This window comes from Typopeltis vanoorti, chromosome 12 (assembly GCF_054136105.1).
Source record: "Typopeltis vanoorti isolate ZY-2024b chromosome 12, IOZ_Tvanoo_1.0, whole genome shotgun sequence".
NCBI classification, from domain to species: domain Eukaryota; kingdom Metazoa; phylum Arthropoda; class Arachnida; order Uropygi; family Thelyphonidae; genus Typopeltis; species Typopeltis vanoorti.
Genome location: NC_143560.1, coordinates 96,199,269 through 96,210,923, shown reverse-complemented (window position 1 = coordinate 96,210,923; position 11,655 = coordinate 96,199,269). Strand labels below are relative to the sequence as shown.

At 38.2% G+C, this 11,655-nt stretch overlaps 1 protein-coding gene across 1 annotated transcript in view; it reads left to right on the top strand.

Moving 5' to 3' along the window:
• The first annotated feature begins 249 nt into the window (after window positions 1-249).
• Window positions 250-11,655, top strand: part of LOC150101028 (uncharacterized) — a 159,174-nt gene continuing 147,768 nt past the window's right edge. The window contains exon 1 of the mRNA XM_090402151.1: window positions 250-427. Coding sequence (XP_090258277.1) covers window positions 310-427 — 118 coding nt within the window. The 5' untranslated portion in view covers window positions 250-309. The remainder of the gene's footprint in view (window positions 428-11,655) is intronic.

The window sequence follows — 11,655 nt, the reverse complement described above, 5'->3', positions numbered from 1 at the left end:
CATAATGAGTAAGCTACCTTTCTCTCGGAATCGTAAACAGTTGCAGAATATGATGAGAGACGCTCCAATAGGAGCGTCTTGCCAGGTACATTCCAACGTCAGATTTCACGTGGGGGTCTAGCTTGTACACCCTTCGTAATGTCAACATCTCAATTCCTCAACGTTGTCTTATCACTGATACCTGTACAGCCAATCGAAACACATCGGAATTTCACAGGGAGAGAAAGAGAGGGAGAGCGAGCAAGCGGTACATCACACGCAAAACACGTGCAAACGCTTCAGTCTTGATCAGCGACGTGAACAAGCGACATGGCAGGAGTTTGGTTTGCGGTGTCCGTACCTACGGAAAAACATGAACGTAAGTTGAGACACTTGGATGAAGACAAAAGTAAAGGCCAGAAGGTTACTAATGAGCGGAATAATACAGGTAGGTTTATTATTTATTTTTTCGTTGCGAAGACTTATTTGCGTGTTCCTTTTTTATTCTTATTTAGATTTTGTGTGTATGCGTAAGATGCGAATATTGTATTAGGTACGAACGTTGTTTGTCGTACATTATCACGACAATTTCTTTAAAGCTATTGTTTGTTTGTCTGTCTGCTATGCAAATTTCGCTGTTGGACCCCCCCCCCACACACACACATCATATTTTGCTTTATCTTTCTATTTGATTATTCGAAGATCGAATGCTATGTTTGGATCCAAAATTTTGCCTTTCCATCCATTCTTTCCTTCGGATTATCTTTTCTTCTGATGCGTTTTTTTTAAAAATTATTATTATTATTATTTTTTAAATAAAGAAAACTGCTTACCTTTTAGGTTTACTTCCACCCCCCCTCTTCTTGGTTCATTTTTTTCCTCATTTGATGTAGGATAGCAAGTTAAAATATTTGAAACACTCTTAAAATTAATTGAAATTTGAAGATGTGTTCGTGTATAATTAATGGAAGAAAACTTGGGTTTAAATATGTTGCGTGGAATTTGAAAAATGAAGTGGAAATATAATTCTTCAAGACTGCAACAGGTCATTTAAAAGAAATGAAATAACAAACATAATTGAATTAAGGGCTTGATCAACGCGCTGTTTTGTTTTGCTATTCAATGCATGATATTCAATGTTTTGCTATTTTGTTTTGCTATTCAATGCATGATAAATGTGTAGTGTCTGAGGTTGGTTTCAACGTTCAAGTCTCGGATCGGTTTAGTAGAGCTTAGTTATCTCACGGGTGTGATAATAGTAACCAAGCTAGTGGTCGAATTCGAGACGAGTGAATGAAGACGCTGTTGTCTAATATAATAAGAATAATTATTTTGATTAATTTGATTGTAACTTTTGTGGCGTACTATCACTTGTACTTAATTTTCATGATAAAATCATACTTTATGCAAATAAAAAGTTATGAAAGTAAGAAATGTTGTTAAAATTATGTCAGTAAACTCTGTCGTTGTAATTTATTTTTTTTTTATTATTCCGCAATTATTTCTCTACCGGGGAGGGGATGGGAGAAGTTATCGAACGGAATAGATAGCGTTTATCCAACAATTACCAGCGAAATAAAGACTTGCAGTAATAACGTATTAAAAATGAACAAGTAGCGAGCATTAAAGAGCATAAATCCTCAAAAAATAAAATAAAACGAAAAAATCTAGATGGAAAAAATCGCAGAAAATGAGCAAATCGGGTCCGCTTGTTTTCTGCTAGAAGAAATCAGAAAGACAGAATTCGCCCTTAAAGTCGCGTGTAATGCCTAAAGAGAGACTCGCATACAGTGATAGCATTCAGCCTCTGGACCGGATCGAGTGGGAGTTTACTTTAAAAATTCGTTATAAGCAAAGTTCTTCGTATACGAAGTATGGCTAACTTATATTCTAAAATAAAATTTCAATAAACGATTGTAAATCTGATCATTTATTTCGCAGAGTAACACAAAAGTGCACTTTTCTTAATTTTTGCTCAATACTATTACTTAAAAAAAAAATCATTATGTTCGTTGTCCTCAAACTCAAAACATGCGTTTTGAGTTTGAGGACAACGTTGGAGGTTGTCCCAATGCCGTTGGGGGTTCTTCTCCGTGTTTAAAATCTCAGTTTATCAGATCTGCAAGAGTTAACGCGGTGAGGTAAGCTAGATCTTCTCTCTAATAGCGCGTTCGATGTCACGATCTGTACAAACCTTATTAATGAAGACCTGTAGGTAGTAGAATCGCCAAGTGAACCATCATCACTTTTTTTTTCTTTTTTTTTTTTATAACTGGAGGCTTGAAGTGATTATTGCCATGTTTGGTTTCCTTTCGTGGTTCGTCTCTATCAACTAAGCTACGGAATCTCGATACATGCATCTCAAAGAGTCAAACCTAGAATGCCTGTTGAATGATCTTGCTCAAGTTTCTTGTCATGCTTTTGTTTTCCTTTGTTGGATTTATCGTTTATTGGATTCCATGATGAAGTAATTAAATAATAAGTACAGCAAAAACATTAATTATTTGAAAATATAATTTACTACCTTTTCGTTACTGGATTGGCCCTTTAAATTTCTCATATTCGTTTGCATTTTCGTCAAGTTAAAAAAAAAAAAAATGTTTTGCTTAGAAAATTATTTTTTATTCGATTTTATCCAGTCTGCAGCTACTCGCCGGCTGGCAAGATGCTCGAGCAAGTGAGCGAGTGTATTTGTTGATCTCTGCCTTTCAAGATATAGCAGTTCCGTAGATCGGGTACGCCGGACCAGGAGGCTTACTTCTCGAGAAGTTCGCGAATAATCCTGCTGCCGCTTGCTCTGCCATATCATGCCTGGAGGGAATCTGAATGTAGACACATATGGGGAAAGGCCTTGTCGACGTAAGAGCAGATGTTTCTAGTTTGTCGAAAACTTAATGTTGCTCTTCATCTGCAAGCTTGTACTCTGTTATTAACATCCTCGGATCACCCAATCCGAACAACTACACTTTGCATTATTTCTTCCGTCACAGGAAGTTTCCGTAGTTCAGTTAGTAACAATAATGTTCTTTGGTTGGAAAGCCCTGGGTTCGAATGTAGGAAGAGAAGAGCCGTTATAAGAATTATTTCATCTGAAGACGAATTAGTCGATCTCACGGAAGTGGCAGGGATTTTCATTCGGCAAAATAAACCTGCCAGGAGAACATGCATTTAATAGATGAAATACGCTAGCCTCATAGCCTTAGTTGCTTTGGCGTAATTCCAAACATTCGCAACCTTCCATCACTGCTACTCGAGTATTTGTCAGATTTGGCGTGCATGCCTTCTTCAACCCTCCATCCTTTAGGATGGGTAGAGTGTCCTGATTAGGGGTTACGGCGAATTAATGCAGTTTTCATGCCACTCGTTTGCGGTCTGTAGATTTGTGTGTTCACGAGGCCTTAGGGATGAAAAACAAGCCTGACTTTCCGGGAGAAAAAACCCTCCACCTCTGTGTGAAACCGGCTAATTCACCCTTTAATCGAAAAGAGACGTGGTAAAAGTTCATCACGTCATAGACGTGATTCGAACTCGGGTCGTTCCAACCAAATAGTTCGTCTCTACCAACTAAGCTACGGAATATCGACAGATGTATCTCAAAGAGTGTCCAACCTAGAATGCCTGTTGAATGATCTTGCTCAAGTTTCTTGCCACACTTCTGTTTTCGTTTGTTGGATTTATCGCTATATAAATTCCGATAACGCACTCTGATATCTTTGAATAGTTATCTCTGAAATTTTGGTATTGAAGTTTAAAGGTATTGAGTAATCGTTATAATCGAAGAACCGTTATACTTAAGATCGATGAAACCCATGGAATCTTATAATTACGTTAGTATGATAAGTTGATCACGTGTTAAATAAACCAGAAACACTTCTGTTGAGTGTACTGTTTTCGATGCACATCAGGATCTTGGTTATGCGGGAGTGGTAGTAAAATTCTCTAGGTATTCGAATATATACACAGAGGCCTTCTGAACAAGCTGCCATCGTATGGCCTCCCTTCTAAACTGGATTGCCAGCTTCCTCACTGATCGTCCATTGTGTGTCATGATGGATGCTTCCTCTCATCAGATTTCCCCATAAAAGAAGTGTCTCAAAGTTCTGTGCTCTTACCCACGCTCCTTCTCCTTTCTCTGACTTCAAATCCTATTCACAGCTTCTTCGACGACAGTACTTTTCTTCTCTTGCTCATTCGATAAACCCTGCAGTACCCTAATATTAGATGCCTCAAGTTCTTCCATAGCTAGACTTGAACACTGACCTCCTTAACATCCTGAAATGGGGCGAAGACAACTTAGTAAATTTCAATACAAAAAAAAAACAAACTCGAGCCTGCCTTATTACCTACAGGAAAAAATTTACCTCATCCCTTCCCCTCTCAGTTTTGACAATGTACCAGTTTCCTTTCAAGATCAACTTTCTCTTCTTGGGTTGACTTTGACATCCAGTTTATCCTGGCACAAACATATTACTCACGTAACCTCCTTTGCCTCTAAAAAGCTTGGTGTTCTTTTCAGTTCTAAGCATTACTTCTCTTCCGCTCAACTTCTAACGCTTTATAAGTCTCAGATCCTTCCAACTGAAGTACTGTTCCCACATTTGGGGTGGAGTACCCAAGATCTCTCTAAGAATTCTTAAGAGAGGTCTTGAAACTAACACGACCTTACAGACTTCCTTCCTTCGTTCACTTTATCATAGGTGCTCTCTTTCAGCTCTGTGCCCGTTCTATAGGTACTTAAATTGGCATTGCTCCTTTTGAATTCGCTGCTACCATTCCTCTACTTTCTTCTAATCATAGAACTAGAGTGGCCACTGACCAACACCCATATACTGACCTGCTTCGAACACACCAAACTAACTTCTCATCAGTCTCTTTCACTCCATCCACCTATATTCTTTGGAACAATCTTCCCAATGCTGTTTTTTTTTTCACTGAGTGCAACCTCCCGCTCTTTAAGAAACCTATCAACAGGCTACATTTTTTCCTTACATTGCCTTACACTTGCCACACACGGTACTATAGTGTTATAGATTTCTTTACCTTTTATGTGTGGGGTCAACATAAATTAATCAGTCAATAAATAAATATAAATAAACACACACACACACACACACAACATTAACACCACTGTGAGAATATTTATTTTTAGTACGTATGGCGTTCCCCCGTCTCTTAGGACGGGTTGAGCCCTCCTAATGAAGGATTAAGTATGTATTTTATGACTGTACCGTGTGTGTGTGTTCATGGAATCGGTTTGCCTGTTTTGAGGGACGAAAAACCCTCCACCACTCCGTATGAGACTGGCTAACTCACCTTTAGTCGAAAGAGACCAGATATATAATGGAAGGGAATTCCCTTCCTCACGTCATGGAAGGGAATCGAACCCAGTCCGACCAAAGTGCTTTTATACCGACTGAGCTACGGAGGCTCCTGATATTAATGTATTATCACGATTCACAATTTACCTCGAAAGTGAGTTATTTTATATGAAATAAGGGAAAGAGGACATGGTACATGCAGAATAAGTTTCCACCGATTCATTCAGTGGAAACATATGTCGTAGATAATACGGAGGAAACTTGTTTCGGTGCTACTTTTCACTATACTGCTATTATTCTAAATACAATACAACAGCAGTGTAATTGGCGGCAAAATGATTCAACAGGTAATTAAAAAGTTTCGGTGCTCTACAATTAGTAGTAGTACTACACGAAACTAACTACAGTGTATTATTAATAGCTAGTCTACAGATCTTTTTTTTATTTTTATTTTAGTGTAATGGAATGAGAAGAGGTGTTACGTTTCTTGGGGTGACTGTCATATATTTCAAGGATATCATGCTCGTCGCACGGTAGGAGTGAAAAACAAAAGAAAGAGAAATACAAGAACATAGCTCTGAATTTCTAATGTGGTTTTAGTCGTTTTAAGTCTCTGATAAGTTGTTATTGGTAACACTGAGTTTTATAACAAGTTATAAGTTCAATAGGGTGCATACAAATGCTTATTCTGATAAGTGTCATGGTCTGTATGTTAGATTTAATGGATTTGAAATTTGAATCACTGAAGTTCTGTGCATTCTAATAACAAAAACGCTGTGATGTGCATGAGGTTCGGGTATGATACTTTATTATTATTAGTTGACACCTCTAAGGACTCGTAAGAGGGCGCTCCATTCCACACGACCTATCGTTTTCGCTATACTTAAGATTGGTATAACCGATTCATAAACACACAGCCATTTTCTGTCCCCAAATATTATTTTTAGTTAAATTATGTGTGTTTTTGGCCGATTTATCTGTATGCGGGATGAAAAACCAGAGTTCCTGGGGGAGGAATCCGCTACTTCCGTGCGAAATCGGCTAATTCACCTTCAGTTGAAAAAGCCCATTTAAAGATTCCTCTCATTACAAAAAGAACTGAACTGGAACATTTTCTAATGGAAGGGAATGCCCTGTCGTAGTTGCGCTACTGAGACGCTTATATTTGTATCTGAACGTTCGAGTATACTGTTTTTCGAGTATTACAATTTCATTGCAAGTACTAAGTAACATTTGGAATAAAAGGATTTACTTTCAATTCGTCGTCTCTAAGGATCATGGGTAATTCATAGGCAACGGATTTTGTAAGCCTTTGGATTCTGTCTTTGAATATTTTGAAGACAACTCCATCCATAGTACTTATAGATCACCATGATCAGCGAAGATGTATACCTCTTGGCCTTTCTTTTATGTCAGTCTTCCTAGCACTTATCCCCAAGGAAAGTTCTCCTCTCCCATTTGTGTTCCCTCGTCTTATTATTACTCGTGTAATTATATTTTCCTCATTAGTTGCTATATTCATAATCTTAGCCGCTTCGGCTGTAATATTACCAACCAAACCCGCTATATCATTCATATTTTCCTCGCATCGTCATTCTACTTCGTCTAAATAATGTATCTTTAATAAACTTAGGCAACTCTTCATTACAAAACCCAGCAATCTTACAAACATGAATTTAGATGAAATCTTCTTGTTCATCTGGTATATAACACATTGGCTTCCATAAATTAAGAAACAACGAGAAAAATCACGGTAACTCAAAAGCTGTGCGATGAATTTTTATACAGTTCGGTGATAATCAGTATGATATGAGACGTGAAAGAAACGACGACAAAAATTTCAAATAAATAATTTAATTCAGTCACAAATGGGTACACGAAGACAATGGTCAAAAACAAGAGGGCAAAATGAGATTGTCAAATTGCCTCAATAAGGAATGTGGTCACTCACCCCCCTCACAGCAATACAGCGTCACAACGACGTTTCATACTGTTTTTAATGGTGTTCACCAGCTCAGTTGGTAATAACAACCATTGCGTCTGCAAAGTTCTCCTAAGTCCTTCAAGATTTTGCGGAGGAAGATTTGAGAGCAGCACCACGCCTACTCAGAGCATCTCAAACATGTCCAGTAGGATTAACGTCAGCAGATTTGCCTTGCTAGTCAAAACGTACGATAGTTTCTTCTTGAAGATAGTGGTCTACGAGCTTCGCTCATTGAGGACGAGCATTATCGTCTTGTAGGATAAATGTCTCCCCTTTTGCACCCGCATACGAACGAACATGGAGATCCAGGATTTCGTCTCTAAACGTTGCAACATTCGTGGTTTCGGTAGGTAGTACATAGAGGTTGGTGCGTCCACCCAACGATATGTCTCCCAAAACCATCACACTGCCTCCATCATAAATATTGTTTACAGACGAGTCCCGATTTGCTCTACAAAGCAATACGAGCGATACTAGACGTGCTCTGATTTGGGCAGAACCAGGGACATATCATTCTCTAATGTCCGTGAAAGGAACGCATTGTAGATGAAGGTAGTATGATGGTTAGCGGAGATCTAGTTGTGTGAATACAATGATCTGTATGTTCTTCCTAAAGAAACTATGAATGCTGCAATATATAGAGACGAAGTCCTCTCATATGGGTGCGATAGGGAAGACATCTTACAAAACAATAATGCCCGTCTTTATCGAGCGAAGCTCCTGGAACAATATAGTTAGCCAGGTCTTCTGACCGTAATTCTGTTCAGCATGTCTGTGATGCTCTACGTAGACGTGTTGTGGCTCTATACCCCCACCACCACAAAAAAAAAAAAAAAAAAAAAAAAAAAAACTTGAGGGACTTAGGGGAGCTTTTCAGGAGCAATGGTTATTACCAAGTGAGCTCTCCTGGATGCCATTATCAACAGTATGAAATATCAGTACTGTATTACTGTGAGGAATAACCGCGTTTCTTATTGAGGCACTTAGAATATCTCATTTTCACCTTCTTGTTCTTGACCATTGTCTTCATGTACCGATTTATTAGTGAATTAAACTATTCATTTACAATTCTTATGAGTGTTTCACATCTCATATCATACTGCTTTTTACCGAATTGCATAACAGTTCATCATACTTACAGTTTTTGACTTAACGTAATTTTTTCTTTTTTCCTTAATTTATGGAAACGAGTGCATGTAAAATCACTATCTTTCTAGAAGCTTAAAAAGTAATAGTTGCGAATCAAGATTTTCAATAAACTATTATTCTGAGATATACTTGCAGCACACATAGGGTACCAATTTGCCAATCGGTGTTGATGTTTTATAGATAATAGGTAATGCTTCGAAACTTAGTAGTAAGTAGCTCGTACGTGTTGTTAGCGATTCAGTCTGTTTGTGGAATCGTTTTCGGAATACGTAATACTTCACCTTATTAGTTATTTTTTTTTCCCCTCCAAAATTGGCTCGTATTTTCGTTTTCTGTATCGATATTTGTTTCGTTGCCAAAGTTTTTTAGTTTCATTAATTAGATCTTCCACTGTTGTAAAAGTATTGCAAATCCTTTACAATTTATAAACAGGCCAAACACTAATCCTATAAATTATCATTTTATCGGATTAGTATTTCATTCATTATAACATTTGATGTGATTTTTAAATATATTAATACTTTGAAATATATTACATAAATTCATGAGTCACAATTAAACGCCGGGTACCTCTCATAGCAGTTTGAAATGACGTAATTGTCCTTCAGACAGGGAAATCTTGGGTTCGAGTCCCATCTAGGAACAAAGAATTTTTATAAGGGCTTTGAGTTAAAAACGAGTTAACTGGCTTCATACAGAGTTGGTAGGGGGTTTACTTCTTTCAAAACGGGCTCATCAGCCAGAAAACACACGCAGTTAATTTACAATATATGGATGCTTCTGTCGAATTACAACCAGATCAGTGAAACGCCATGAATGTAAGCTTAATGTGTTCACCATAACAACGTTGGCAGTGGGATGCGTTAGCGGTGTTTGTTCTCTTTGTTACTTCAATAAGAGATCACAAATCTTGAAGCAATACGAATTACAGAAAAGATGGACATAACAGATAATCGATTTTTGCAGTATTAGGATAGTACTATTGTTGAGTAGACTAGTAATGATATCTTTCTAATAAAAATATAGTACTGAAATGAATTAACAATAACCAGTTAGATGTTAAATTACTGCGGCCAGTTAGTGTGTGTGTGTAAATTCACTAACACCTTTTTGATTTCCCCAAGAGAGTAGGCCGCACTCTTTCCCCACCAATTTTTTTGCAAATCAATAGGCAGCCGGTCTTCACCTGCGCTATCCCCGTAGTTCACTGTTCCTCAACGTTGTTTACGAAAGGCGGAGTTTTCTCATCACTGCATACAAGCAACTGCCACCATCTTGTGTTCCTAATTGAAGTTGATATTTATTATATATATATATATATATATATATATATATATATATATTTGGTTTTCGTGGTCGAATTTGAATTGCAGGGTAAAAGCTTGCATATTTTCTGGGAGGGAAAATCAAACTGCTTTTATGAATCCCCTTCTGAATCTCACACCTTCAGCAAATTTCGCTGCTTGTACTTTGTGCTACAGCATATTTGGAAGCTTCGTCTTTCGAACTTCAGGCTAATAGCCAAGGGTATCCTCTGTCCTCTAGGTGGCTTCCTTCAAGACTGCACGCTTTTTTATTTACTTGCTCATTTCAGTCGTCCTTACCAACTTCGTTAACATGAAAAAAGTATGCATTGTGTTGTTCTGGTCATGATGCCAGTATGCTAGCAAAATATTGGAAACTAGTTATTTTGTTTAAAAAAAATTACTATATACACTGGTTTCCATAGATTAAGGAACAAAAAAAAAATCGCGATAACTCAGAGGGAGGGAAAAAACATATCAAAGTCAGGTACGTTATATAAAACGTGACGCTGAGTCTTTTTATTGCATACAAATGAGTGACATTTGTCAGCGGTATATGCAAGTAAGCCACGGCATAAAAGCGGACGTTTTGTCCATTTCGTGCCTGGAAAACGATATTTCTTCATAGCAAGCATCTTGGCTATGGTACTGCAAAGCAGAATTTAACTGATGAATTTAGGTGGCGAGCCATCGTAAAACTAAAGGCTGGCCAAAGCCAGGCATACGCAGCCAGATGATTGCATGTGAGTCGTTCCGTGGTTCACAGACTCTGGAGCGAATTCCAAAAGTCACAAACAGCATCCTGGAGATACAGCGAAGGAAGGCCATGGGCTACGACCGCAGTGGGTGATCGATATCTCCAACTATTTTCTCGCCGAATCAGAAGTGCTACAATGAATTAGCTACGATCTGACCTCTCGCCGGCTACAGGAACATCGATATCTGCATCCACTGTGTGCAGAAAGCTTCACGAAGGTGGTCTATTTGTTAGGCGACAGTTAGTCTGCGTGGCCTTTGCACGCCACAGGAAAGAACGTTTGAAATGGGTCAGTCTCCATATCAACTGGATTCAAGACCAATGGAGGTCGATATTGTTTAAAGATGAATCCCAATTTGCTCTACAAAGTGATACCTAATCAACTTCATGGGTTGGAAAGGCATCTCGTTGGGTGGACGAACCGACCTGTATGTGCTACCTACTGACTATGAATGCTGCAACTTAGAGAGACGAGATCTTGGATCCCTATGTTGGTCTCTATGCAGATACAATAGGGGAGACATTTATCGTACAAGACGATAATGCTTGTTCTCATTGAGCGAAGCTCGTGGACCAATGCTTCAAGAAGAAATGTCGTACGTATGGACTATCCAGTCAGGTCTCTTGACGTTAATCCTACTGGGCATGTCTGAAATCTTCTTGGTAAACGTGTCGCTGTTCTCAAACTCCCTCCCCAAAACCTTGTGGGACTAAAGAGATCTTTGCAAGAGCAATGGTTGTTATTACTAATAATACTAACTGAGCTCTTCAACAGCATGAAACAGCGTTGAGAGCGCTGAATTCCTGTGATTGGTGATCACATTCCTTGCTGAAGCACTTTGACCTCTTATTTTTGACATCGTCTTCAATACTGTAGTATACCATTTATTTATAATTTTTCTGGGTATTTCTTCCACATCTCATATCATATCATACTGATTTTTACCGAATTGTATAAAAATTCATTATACAGTTTTTGAATTATCGTGATTTTTCTCATTATGCCTTAAAATTCTAGTTCATAACCGTTGTCGACCGATCCTTGAAAATTTCAAACCACTGAGTATATTAGGCTGTCCGATGACTATCTGTACAGTATTATTGATACTATAGTGCAATGGTTGCCGAACTTCCTCGGACACCGAGTTGAAATCGCAAGGAAAA